The sequence below is a fragment of the Podarcis vaucheri genome (genome assembly GCF_965113315.1).
Source record: "Podarcis vaucheri genome assembly, chromosome: 4".
Taxonomy (NCBI): Eukaryota; Metazoa; Chordata; class Lepidosauria; order Squamata; family Lacertidae; genus Podarcis; species Podarcis vaucheri.
In genome coordinates this window covers 52,323,873-52,337,451 of record NC_138762.1, presented here as the reverse complement: position 1 = coordinate 52,337,451, position 13,579 = coordinate 52,323,873, and the positions used below count along the sequence as shown (strand labels likewise).

The 13,579-nt window shown below is 41.1% G+C and overlaps 1 protein-coding gene across 1 annotated transcript; it reads left to right on the top strand.

The window, feature by feature from the left end:
• Window positions 1–8,847: 8,847 nt before the first annotated feature.
• LOC309531134 (small ribosomal subunit protein uS14) lies at window positions 8,848–9,194 on the top strand. The gene has a single exon (XM_082220469.1). The coding sequence runs from the start codon at window positions 8,871–8,873 to the stop codon at window positions 9,039–9,041; it is 171 nt and encodes a 56-aa protein (XP_082076595.1). The 5' UTR covers window positions 8,848–8,870; the 3' UTR covers window positions 9,042–9,194.
• The last annotated feature ends 4,385 nt before the right edge of the window (window positions 9,195–13,579 follow it).

Genomic DNA, 13,579 nt, shown 5'->3' with positions numbered 1-13,579 from the left:
GGGGGAAGAAATACCTTAAAAATACACCCCACCAACTTCTAAAAGGCCACAAATAGTTGTAGGCCAAAGGCCTTTCGTTTATAGAGGAAAGTTTTTGCCTGGTGCCTAAAGATATATATATGCCATGCATGTTAAAGCTAATATTGCAAGTGCAGATGGGAGCAATGGGGCATGGTGACATGTTGTCATTCCCAGGGAGATGGTGCAGAAAAAATGGCTGCCCCAGTGGGCTCATTCTGTGCAACGTTCCTGAGAAGGGGGGCACATTATCATGTCCCATCACTTCAACTCCAGTGGCTGTCTTGCTTCAAACTGATGGCTGCTCTAGGGTGACATAATCTCTTCAGAGAAACTTTCATAACATAACTCCTGTATACAACAGTGAGTGAAACACAGCTTTAACAGCCATTGATTTTTGAACGTTTCATGAGGGAGAATATTAAAACTGTACAGTTTGACAGTTAACAGCCTGATAATAATAACAGGAGCTTTGCAATATCTGTCAGCTTTTTTGAGATGCACACATACCTTTTGGGCTTAAACAATTGGAACTTTTGTGTCTCTCAGATGAAAATAGAATAAGCAGAGAACAGTGACGGTGTTTATGTATTGGTAACAATTGTTGGAAATGAAGAACAGATAAAAGCAAGTGTAATGCAAAAGTACTGCATTCCATCTCCCAGGTATATGCATGAAATAAGTGTCGTGTTTTATCTGCCTGGTTCCTTTTTAAATCCAGCAGTGCAGAATTGGAAGGGCGCAGATTTGATTCTCCTTTCCACCAAACAGCAAATATATGTAATTGGTGGTGTTTGGAGTGTGTCTAAAAAAGAGTATACTTTAAACCCTTAGAACATCCCAAATATAAGTTAGAATCTGTTTCTATATAGCCTATCTTTCTTCACATGTAGATCCAAGGTCTAATAAAGGCAGGTTATCTTTAAAAAGAAAAGCAAATTAAATAAATAACATTCTTTAACACAGCACAATCAACCAAAGGAAAGTTTTTGTACCCCAAAATATTTCTGGGCAATAGACGCTGGCTAGTTCATGGACTTCACTGCAAGAAGTTCCTCAGCACCTGCACTTAGTTCCCACCTCTCACGCTGAATAAGGGAGTTTGTGCATCAGGATTTCCCCAGGACACCTAAGAGAAAAGGAAAAAAATCTGTCTTATAATTCTGTTGAATAATTTGTTAAGACTTCTTTGCCCATACATTCTGAAAACATTTATCCCAGTCTTCATTCTTCTTGATTAATGATTCCTTTCTACTCCTTTCTGCTTTTTCATCTGTTTGACAGACCTCCCATAATATTTAAATGGCAAGGTATTAAGTTACAGATCTTCCTTTGTGAGAAAGATGGCTAGACTACTAATAAAACTGTACATTGCTCAGGGAAATCTGTCAAGCTGTTACTATGTTCAGTGCTAAGTGATTTCTTTCTTTCTTTTGAAATCAACCAGTCTATTTAATGCCAAACAACTGTATGACTAACTAGTTCAGGCATGAGATAAACCAGATTTAAGGGCTCTTGTTTCACATGTGTGGCTGGGTATGGGCCTAGCAAATGCCCTGTTTTCCTGTAGGATTCAATTAGGACGATTGTTATGGAGGAACCTGTGTGATCTCCCTGTTTTCCTTTCTTGCTCTTGAGATAAGCCCATGCCTTTCATGCTTATACCTTTATGATTCTAAAGCAGTACTGCCTGTAGTGAGAACTTCTGGCTGCTACGTGGTCAACCTAGCAAACAATGAGATCCCAGGTGCCATGCATCTCTCTTCCCTCTATCCAAAAGAATGTAAGCTATGCCTTATGTGATGCATTGAAGGAAAACTGAATTGCTTCCATCAGTAACTGTATAGGAATGGATGTGGAAGTAAAATTATTTTTGTTTGCTTAATTGTATACAACTGGAGGCTTTTTCTGTGCAGCCCTTCACAATTAAGGTGGGTTTAAGAGCTCTGACATTTGGAAATACACGCATTAATCTCAGATATTATTAACGTTTACTTTGGCTCTCTAAGAGCCTGCCACAGCCCCTGTTTGTGGCCCTCTAAGGGCCTGCCACAGCCCCTGTTTGCATAGGTAAACAAGCTAAGACATTAACCCAACAAACAACATTCCCACTTGGGTCCCGATATATGAGAATGAGGTGTGCACAACTTCAGTGTAGAAGCAGAGCTGTCCTTTGCACTGGGCAAACAAATGAGAAATCTTTCTAGAAGGCTGAACCAGCATTGTAAATTTGTGCCTGTGCCAATGTCTCTATGTCCTAGGTGATGGAGGAGTGGTGGCTCTAAGCCAGACTGAGAGGCAGATTCCTATGGAGAGATCACATTAGGAGCTGGCTCCAGTAGTACCAGAGGGAGTACTGGGATTGGAGCTGAGGCTGGCATGGAAACCATGGGTAAAGTGGCATCTGGGTGTCAATGGAAGGGACAGAGCAATAACATTGGGGGGCTGTGCTGCTGGGACCCTCCCTGACTTCCTCCTGAGATGACTCATCAAGATCCTGATGCAGCCCATAGCAACCCACTGAGCCCCTCCAACCCCCATCCACTGTGGAAGAGAAGAGGGAAGTCATACGATATATTGAACAGTAGAGCACTTTGCTCAATAGAGGCTGCATATTATATCCTGCAATCACAAGCAAGTTTTCCTTGGTCTTTATTTGTGCAGCTTTCTATCCGATAACATTTGATTAAGCTTTTTGCTTGTTCTCTTCTTGCCTTTACCTGATTATACCTTAATGTTCATTCTTTGCTTCACTATTTACTTGGGAGATGTGTTTCAATGGCAAGGTTGGGGCAAAATATCCAGTAAAAATGATGCAGAGCTCTATAAAAAGCCTAGTGTGGAAGAAAGCCTCTATAAAAATGTAATGTGTGGCCCAGGGAGCTGATTATTGTGAAAAACTATACTCAATGCTAAATGATCTATGATTAAAACTATATGCACTTTTTCTTCTTTTTACAAATGTTCTCTGCATTATTATTTCTGACCTGCTCATTGTAATGAATTAGCCTTTTGGCTAGGCCTACGCATACAGTTCTTCTTCAAGCACCTCCTTAGCCAAGAAAGGACCTCACCATGATCACAAATGCCCAATTTATATTTCTTTATAAGATTTACAAGCTGCAGGATCAAAGAGCTCTACAAGTGGTGTACAAATAAAACTGCAAATAAAGCACAACCAAAACCCACCATCAATTGGAAATCAATATACATAAAACCAAATGCAATAGGCAACTGCACCTTTTGTCTAGGTAGGCTTGATGAAACAGAAAAGTTTTTAGCAGGTGACTTAGAATAATGTAGTCAGGACCCCTGCCTTATGTCAGTAGCAAGTTCAAGTGCTGCCACACTAAAGCCTTGAGTAGTCACAAAAGCAGAATGGGCATTATGTGGCACTTGTAAAAGGGTACGAAGTGCAAGCCGCTCCCATTGCATATCAGTCTCTTTTGTTTTTTCAGCCCCTATTGGAGAGTTTCCTTTCTCAACATACCTTTTCAGTAGAGACATTTTAATCTCAAGCTATGCTTGTATTAGACTCAGAATTGGTTTATATGTGAAATCATCTTAATTGTTTTTCTATGACAATGTTTTAATTGATTTTGCATGTGAAATTGTGTGTGTGTGTGTGTGTGTACACACACACACAGCTGATGTTTTTATTGTTAAATTGCTTAGAGGTCTTTTATAGGAAACAATTCATCAGTGGAATGAACTAATGCATAAATAAGTAAACGTCCTCTTACCTTCTCCTGACAACATGAGTTGCTTGAAGATAATACACAGTTTACCACAGGCAAATCTTTGTCACATTTGTCATATCTCTCAACATATATTTCCTTGCCAGTGCTCAAAAATTTCCCTTTGTTTAAAGTGTGTTGCTGGGATCCAAATAGTCATTTGGAGTTTGGGGCACTGTTTGAGCAGGTGTAACTGGATATTTTGAGCATTTTCATCCTTATCCTAAGGCAAACTTTTTGAGTGTGGCATGAACACATAATAAAATAAATTGAGAGCCTCTGTATCACGGCCTGACAGCATCCAATTAGTCAGTGGATGTGTGTGTCATAGGAAAGGGCTTTGATTTAAGGTTGGCTGAAATCAGAAGGCAGGCTGCTTAAACATCTGTCAGAAATCTTGCAATTCATGAAAGGATGATCCCTTGACAAATGTGCTTGCCAGTGCAGGAAATTCAGATGCCAGGCTGTGAAATCAACACCCAAACCTTGCAACAGATAGAAGGTGATACTCTTCCTGCCTGCTCTCCTTCTTATACTTGTTAGGAGCACCATTTCTTGCTTTCTTAACCACATTATTTAATCACACCTGCTTTTTTTCCTCCAGCATTGTCAAATTTCAATGAGCTTTAAGCATTTGTGACATTTGCAAAGCTCCCTGGGTGGGTGTTGACACAAAAGCTTTGCAGAACACGCTAAGAGAGCACTCATAGGAGGCAGTCAGTAGGGAGTTGCAAAGGCTTACCTGATTTCATCTGCTGCTGCTGCTTCACAAAAATGTGTACCTTTAGAAATCTGTTTTTATTTCCCATTTTCTGTGGTTTCATTAGGTGCTTAATTCTATCAAACAGCATCTGCTTTTAATTCATTTTTAACTACCTACTGTATTTCAATGATCCAGATATTATTATTTTTTTACAACACTTCAATCATGCAGTTGTGTTCTGCTACAATAAAACGGGTAGCCATTAAGGTGCTTTCTGGCTGCTGATGGACTACAGCTCCCATCAGCCCCACCCAGCATGGCCAATGATCAGGCGTGATGGGAGCTGTAGTCCAGCACCCGAAAGGCACCACAGCTGGGTACTGCTGTGTTGACACAAGCAAACAGCATTGAGGTTATTTAGATTTTCTTCCTCAGCTGAACATGTGCAATTCCCATGGCAGATTCCCCACAACAGTAAATATTTTAATTTAATTAGTGACACTGTCAGTTCTTTCCCCTGTGCATATTGTCCTTTGTGCATACAATTCTGCCCACATGGAGGCAATCCATGTGAGCAGGGGTGAGAAACATGTGACCCTCCATCATATATTTTTTAAAAAAATATTTTTATTAAATATTTCTTAGTTTACAAAAATACGTGCATTGTCTCTTTTTTCAAGTTGTGCTTTTTACAGATCAGTTGTGAGACATCAGTCACCATTAAACATGCTGGCAGGGGCTAATGGGAGTTGGAATTCAACAGCATTGGGTGGGATCATAGGGACCACACTTCTTCCTTCCTCTCCCAAGCCCTGATCTTGTCAGATTCTCATGGTGTCTTGGGTACTTTATTTATTTATTTATTTATTTATTTATTTATTAATTACATGTGCTTAATAACATGATCACAGATTTGAAGCAAGCTAATTTTATTTGACAGGTTTTACATTGCATGATTTACCTTATTTCCCATAACTGCACAGGAGAGGCAAGGACCCAAAACCTTCCACCTCCAGCCACTGACAGTCTTATTCAGACACCTTTCAGCTAATGAGAGCTGGGCACTGCCTAAACATATTCAAGCCTGTTTTCCTTGTGGTGGTATCACTGGTGAATGTGTTGTGCAAACAGGACAGTAGCGGTGAAACTTTAGCACATAGTAGATTTACCACAACCCAAAATATTTATGGGATGGAGGATGTGGCCTTTTGCCGCCAAAGAGTAATTTAGGTTGCAATCCTCTACACACATACATGGGAGTAAGTTCCCATTGAACCTAATGGAAGTCACTTCTGAGCAGAACTGTATAGGAGATTGTGCTATCAGTTTTTAGCCTTTGGTTAAATACCAGCTTTCTGATTACAAAGAGAGCAGGGGTGCTAACTTGAATAAAAAAAAAATGTGGGGACCCAAGTAAGTCCCACCCCATATAACTGATCACATGATGCACACACACCATTTGAATGAGAAGGCCCATCATCCTTGTGGAGGCCAGGCCCCCTCAAATATTTTATTGTGGGGTCTGATGCCCCCACGACCCCTAGGAATTGGATCTTATGAAAGGGAGGGCTCATTGGGTGTGTTTTTCTGACCATAGTCTTGGCTACGAGTGACTGATTAAAAATGTATGTAAATTAAGATAATGGGGAATAATTAGTTTGCACTTTCCACAATTTCATCTTCCAAAATGATTTCTTTAAAAAGGAAAAGAAAAAGATAGCAGAGAGATTCCAAGCTCAGCAAATTAGATAGCACTTAGTTTCAAGGAGGGTGTGCAATTAGCAACTGGCAAGGAGGGGAAAAAGCTGACATCCTGGGTTTCTTTTTAAAACTGGGCACAATTTTGCATGACTGGGGAGAAAGCATCCCTGGACTTGCATAACTCAAGCTAAAGTGGGCTTGCTGTGCTATTGAGCCGATGCTTTAATATTAATCTGATTCACAGCATTCTTATTCTTTGCAACTATTTCCCCCCCATCAAAATTGCTCCCTCCCCCCAACTGTAACTCCACAGCTGAAGGGAAATATATGGGTATCTTCCATGGGTGGAAAAACAGCTTTGTGAGGAAGAGTGGGGTGAGACGATTTGGAGGGGAAATAGCTGGGATGTTTTAACAGCATCCTGCCATTCTTCTCTTCCCATTTGTAACAGCTTTTCATTTATTTGAAAAGTATAATTGGGTTTGGGATACTTGCATTCGCCATACAATGTCTACTTTGATCTCCAAACCCAGAATTGTGGGTTATTTCAAAAAGCGTCCATGTGAATTATTTTATTGATTCATTGAATTTATACCTCACACTTCCTCCCAAAGGACCCCAGGACAGCAATTATGCTTCCTTGAGGAAGCCCTGTAGCACCATGGATGAGGAGAGGATTGAAATATTATAATATGGAGCTCTTAAAAGTAAGGTACTCCTATTTAAGTACTGCAACTGTACAAATTAATATTTCACATGATTTCAACTATTGTTTCAGGCTTTGCTCATTTGCTGTATTATCTATAAATATAAACCAGCATGGGATTTATGCCATCTCTGCTATATTGTCTGCAAAATTCCCGTACATGAGGCTCTAGCGACTAGAGGATGTCATTTGGGCTGTCAAACAATCACTGAATCAGCTATGACCCTCTCCTGTTAATACTAGGCTTTCCCCTCTTCTTAAGGTGCAATGTCTCGAACTTATTGTTACCTAAGGATTTGCTGCTATTGTGAGTGAAAAATTCCAGTTCATCTCACAGCTTGACAAGATCATGTACTGTGTAATATACAGCTCAAGCTCAGATATTTCAGAAGGTGAATGATTACTTGTTTTGGTTTTGGTTGATTTTTTTCTTTTTAAGGCAGAGGTCAGCTGGAGGGAAAACAATTGGTTGGCTCCAGACTTTGGTTCATTGGTGGCTTGAAAGGCAGCAAGATTATTTTTTTCTGCTGCATTTCAAGTCACATTTGCACTTTCTGTACACACAGGGACAGGGATGTCTTCATCTGATGCACAGTACCTGATTTGCTTCCCCTGGACACCCTCCAACTCTGATTCAATGAAAATGTCATCTGAGCATAAGCCGTCATCTGCACATGTGTAACAATAGCTGTCTGCAATGTATACATCTCAGCTTAACAGCAGCTTATGCTTTCAAACTGGATGGAAGCTGACTTGAAGGAACACACGGAACTTCTCAAGAAACTACAGAATGGATTTGGATTATGGCTAACATAATGCGTACTCAGGTTGAAACACCAGTGATAGGAGAGCATGGGAGAGTAAACAATAATTTGAACACAGCATTAGAGTAGGTGAATACATTCAAATAAGTGGGACTTATTAGCCAGTGAGTCTACCTACTTTAAGCATGCCTAAGCCTGGATCCAATCCAGTGTAAAGTATGTTATAAGAATGCAGCTATGAGGTCAGAGTATTTCTCTGTCTAGCACAGTATTGACCCGGGTGGCGCTGTGGTCTAAACTACTGAGCCTTTTGGGCTTGCCAATCAGAAGGTTGGTGGTTTGAATCCCTGTGACAGGGTGAGCTTCTGTTGCTCTGTCCCAGCTCCTGTCAACCTAGCAGTTCTAAAGTATACCTGTGAAAGTCGATAAATAGGTACCACTGCGGCGGGAAGGTAAACAGCGTTTCCATGCGATCTGGTTTCCGTCACAGTGTTCCGTTGTGCCAGAAGCGGTTTAGTCATGCTGGCCACATGACCTGGAAAGCTGTGGACAAACGCTGACTCCCTCGGCCTGAAAGTGAGATGAGTGTCAAACCCCATAGTCACCTTTGACTGGATTTAACCATCCAGGGGTCCTTTATCTTTTTTTACATTTTACCTGTTAATACTGACTAGCAACAACCTCCAGGGTTGCTGGTAGAGGCCTTTCCCTTAACCTGATAAGTATTGGAGAAACCAGTAAGAAACCAGCTGGAGAAGAAAGTAAGGCATGTATTTTGTCGCTGAGTTATGATCTCTTCCCTCCAGTATTTGCTAACAACGTATGCAATAGACTAGATATTCTATGAATGTGCATGAAATGTTGTTATATACAAAATAACTTTAGCTCCTGAGGACTGGCAAACAACCTAAGAGAAACTTGTGGAAAAGCACAGATTTAGATACTTGTCACCTCCCTTCTATTTAGGTGGGGAAGGAAAGTCTGCCTTCAAATACGCAACACAAAGGTGGATAGCTTAGAGGCTTTTCACAGAAGCTCAGAGGTGTCAAATTTTGTTGTAGTAACTACCAGGAAGATACCAGGGTGATTGTAAAATCTGCTAGTAAACAGGTAGACAAGGCTGGCATCTGTGGCAGATTTGTGGGGTCAGGAGTCATTGCAAACCTTTTAAGAATAGTGAAACGTGTATTTTAAAAAGTTTAAGAAGGTCAGTTTTCCCTCCTCGCCAGGCGCCGAGCAAGATGGGGCACCAGCAGCTCTACTGGAGCCACCCGAGGAAGTTCGGCCAGGGATCCCGATCCTGCCGCGTCTGCTCCAACCGCCACGGCCTGATCCGCAAGTACGGGCTCAACATGTGCCGCCAGTGCTTCCGCCAGTACGCCAAGGACATCGGCTTCATCAAGCTGGATTAAACATCTGTTCACCCGCAGAGATGGCCTGAAGAGGACGGCAAACAGGGAAGCTGCTTCGGCTGGTTGAGACACTCTTGCCGCACATAAGATGCTTTTGTGTACAGAAAAATAAAAAATAGGGACTTGTTTGCCCAGATTCTCAAAAAATAAAAAGTTTAAGAAGGTCAAACGCATCGGAAGTCTAAGCCAACCAAGGAATTGGAGTGCTTGGATGTTATGATCAAATTGACAGGCAAGTACAATGACCTTAGCAGCTGCATTTTGATTGTGCTGAAGAAGGCAATCTGTGTGTGAGTCTGAGAAACCACAAAGGAAATACTGTAGCAGCTGATGGAGCGTATAATTACAGGACTGCTTGAATGAAAAATAGAGATGTGGGAATGGGAAGGGAATCATGGCAAGCAGGGAAATGGCATTGTTTTATTTATTTTACAATTTAAAAGGCAGTTCCTGGCCTCCATCTCTTTATCAAGTGTGGCTTATTAAGTGTGGCTATGCAGATGGGTGTGGGCTTGATTCTCAATTGTAGGCAGTGGCAGCTTCTTGGTGAATTTGCACAGTGCCACTTATTGGCCCAAAGAAAAGTGCAATAAAAATCAGTGGGATTCCCTCCCTTTCAGGATGGTGACCATGATTTTCAGCAAGAGGTGGCTAAGGGCCCCGATGCCAATACACTAGCAGTTTTTGGTCAAATTGTGAAGGAAGGCCAAGTCTCGGAGGCTGGCTGAGTCCCCACTGGTGGAGTCATAATGTAGAGTGGTTGGCTCCTGACTGACCAGCTGTCCTTTTGGAAGAAACAAGACCTACCTCTCATGTCTGTGAAAACTTTTCCCATCATTCTTAGTGACAATATCAATGTGGTGGAAGTAGGGTGTGTGAGCTGGCAAATAGGATTCTCCTTCACTCTAATGGGAAGCAGAGACAGAAATTAATTGGTCAGCATTCAGATGGTGAGATCATGGGCAGAATTGTGGACTTGATTGGAAGCATGTTATTGTGTCAAGACTGGAGTCAGACACAGATAATTATATATTTGTTCCCTTATTGCATCTTTGAGTGATATGTATATAGATGTACCTGCGGATGATGTTATCTAAAACACGGATCATAGTGTTCTGATTTCAGTTAGACGTGGAAATATTTCACAATGTTCTGAACAATTTATATGCAGATCTCATTTATCTTACCTTAAGTAGCTGGAAACATAATGTCCTGCTTAATATAACACTGAAAATGGCAAATAGGTGTAAATACTGAAAATATTATGAGCCTGCAACCTCTGTGTTTTAAGTGTCAGGAATTGCAGCTTTCTAATGTTGACATCCCAAAGTACACATTTTTGCTGAAGGTACTGGTCTAGGCATGCAGAACTTCTACATTTAAATATATTATGTAAATTAGATTTTTGAAAACTTTTTTTTTTTGTTTTTCTCCACTGAAAATTGGTGTTTTACAGATGTCATGTAAATTGTATGGAAAAAAGGACTTCAAGATTTAGTTATTTCTAGGAATATATAAAGCAAGTTTCTTTTAAAAACTGGTGCCTGGTTAGTTGTAAAATATAACTGAACATTATCATTCAAAAAATATTTACATAATGTATTTAAATATTTTAAACCTCAAATAAATCTAATATTGTTCCTGTGTTGATGGGTTCATTTTAGCTGGCAAACATGTATTTTAGTTTTATAGTTAAGTTCTTGCTTTAGAGGTTTTGCTATCTAGGAAATGCCTTAGGGATGTGTTTTGTTGATCACATGCCTTAAACAAGAGCTGAATAGGTTCCCTCAAGTTAATTCTCTGTTAATTTGGTATTCTATTATACCCCAGTAAGTTATTAAATCAGATATGTGGATGCCATTGCAGATGAGTGTTATTGTCACTAATAAGTGGTAAGGCTAATGATTGCCTTTTAGTACATGCTGTTATTTGACACATGCTACTCACTTTTCTGAAGTTACCATTCTGGGCACAAAGACATAATGCTTAATGGTCAAGAAAAACACAATGTGAATTCCAATATAAAAATATGTCTTATTTTCTATCAGTTAATGGAAGCAGGTAACTCATTAAAATAATGTGTCTTTAATTGCAACTCGGTGTAATAATCCACGTCTAAGTATTCTAACTACATAAATTTGTCCCCATCACCCTGTGCATACAACCCAATTCCATTCTGCAAAAGAGTTGACACCCCTAAATTTGAATACTTGCTTGATAGTGAAAGCACCAATATCTCCATTCATAGCAAGACCAAACTCTTTTTTTTAAAGGACGCTCCCTAGCTTTTGAAACATTAATTCACTTCAGAGCCAGTGTGGTGTAGTGGTTAAGAGCGGTAGTCACGTAATCTGGGAAACCGGGTTCGTGTCTCCGCTCCTCCACATGCAGCTGCTGGGTGACCTTGGGCCAGTCACACTTCTGTGAAGTCTCTCAGCCCCACTCACCTCACAGAGTGTTTGTTGTGGGGGAGGAAGGGAAAGGAGAATGTTAGCCGCTTTGAGACTCCTGAAGGGGAGTGACACGGGGGAATGATTAATGGACTTCAATGTCTCTACACTAATGCGCAAAGCATGGGAAATAAACAAGATGAGCTTGAGCTCTTGGTACAGCAAACTAAATATGACATAATAGGCATCACTGAAACCTGGTGGGATAAGTCCCACGATTGGAATGTAATAATGGGGGGATACAATCTATTTCAGAGAAACAGACCAGACAAGAAAGGAGGAGGAGTGGCGTTATATGTCAGGGATGTGTATACCTGTGAAGAGATCCAAGATTTAGAACCTCAAAGCCAAAGTGAGAGCATTTGGGTCAAAATTAAGGGAGAGAAGAATAACAGAGACCTCATTGTGGGAGTTTACTATAGATCCCCAAGCCAAACGGAGGACATAGATGATGCCTTCCTGGAACAGATGGCCAAGCATGCAAAAGGAAGGGAGATAGTAGTAATGGGGGACTTCAATTACCCGGATATTTGTTGGACGTCAAACTCAGCCAAGAGCATAAGGTCAAACAGATTCCTCACTGGCCTTGCAGACAACTTCATTGTCCAGAAAGTGGGAGAAGCAACAAGAGGAACAGCCATTTTAGATCTGGTCCTAACCAATGTTGATGACCTGGTTAGTGGGGTAGATGTGGAAGGATCATTAGGCGCGAGTGATCATGCTCTTCTGAAGTTTACTATACAGCGGAAAGGAGCAGCCAAGCATACTAGGACTCAATTTCTTGACTTTAAGAAAGCCGACTTCATAAAACTTAGGGAAGTGCTGGGTGAGATCCCATGGACAGCAATACTAAAAGGAAAGGGAGTTCATGATGGCTGGGAGTTTGTTAAGAGGGAGATAGTAAAAGCACAACGACAGGCAATACCAATGAGACGGAAACGTGGAAGGTGCCTAAAGAAGCCAGGGTGGCTATCTAAAGAACTTTTAACTGAATTAAGATTAAAAAAGGATGTGTACAAAAAATGGAAAAGGGGGGAAACCACCAAAGAGGAATTCAAACAAATAGCCAGCACGTGTAGACACAAAGTCAGAAAAGCTAAAGCACAGAATGAACTCAGGCTTGCTAGAGAGGTTAAAAGCAACAAAAAAGGCTTTTATGGGTATGTTCGTAGCAAAAGGAAGAACAAAGAAACAGTGGGGTCACTCAGAGGAGAAGATGGTGAAATGCAAACAGGGGACACAGAAAGGGCTGAACTCCTCAATGCCTTCTTTGCCTCAGTCTTCTCCGATAAAGAAAACAATGCCCGACCTGAAGAATTTGGAGCAAATGATTCAGCAAAGGAAACACAGCCCAGAATAACTAAGGAGATAGTACAAGAATATTTGGCTAGTTTAGATGTATTCAAGTCTCCAGGGCCAGATGAACTGCATCCAAGAGTATTAAAAGAACTGGCAGATGTGATCTCAGAACCACTGGCAGTCATCTTTGAGAATTCCTGGAGAACAGGCGAAGTCCCGGCAGACTGGAGGAGGGCAAATGTTGTCCCTATTTTCAAAAAGGGGAAAAGAGAGGACCCAAATAATTACCGCCCAGTCAGTCTGACATCAATACCAGGGAAGATTCTGGAACAGATCATTAAGCAAACAGTCTGTGAGCACCTAGAAAGGAATGCTGTGATCACCAATAGTCAGCATGGATTTCTGAAAAATAAGTCATGTCAGACTAACCTGATCTCGTTTTTTGACAGAATTACAAGCCTGGTAGATGAAGGGAACGCAGTGGATGTAGCCTACCTTGATTTCAGCAAGGCATTTGACAAGGTGCCCCATGATATTCTTGTAAAGAAGCTGGTAAAATGCGGTCTTGACTATGCTACCACTCAGTGGATTTGTAACTGGCTGACTGCCCGAACCCAAAGGGTGCTCATCAATGGTTCCTCTTCATCCTGGAGAAGAGTGACTAGTGGGGTGCCACAGGGTTCTGTCTTGGGCCCGGTCTTATTCAACATCTTTATCAACGACTTGGATGATGGACTCAAGGGCATCCTGATCAAATTTGCAGATGACACCAAACTGGGAGGGGTGGCT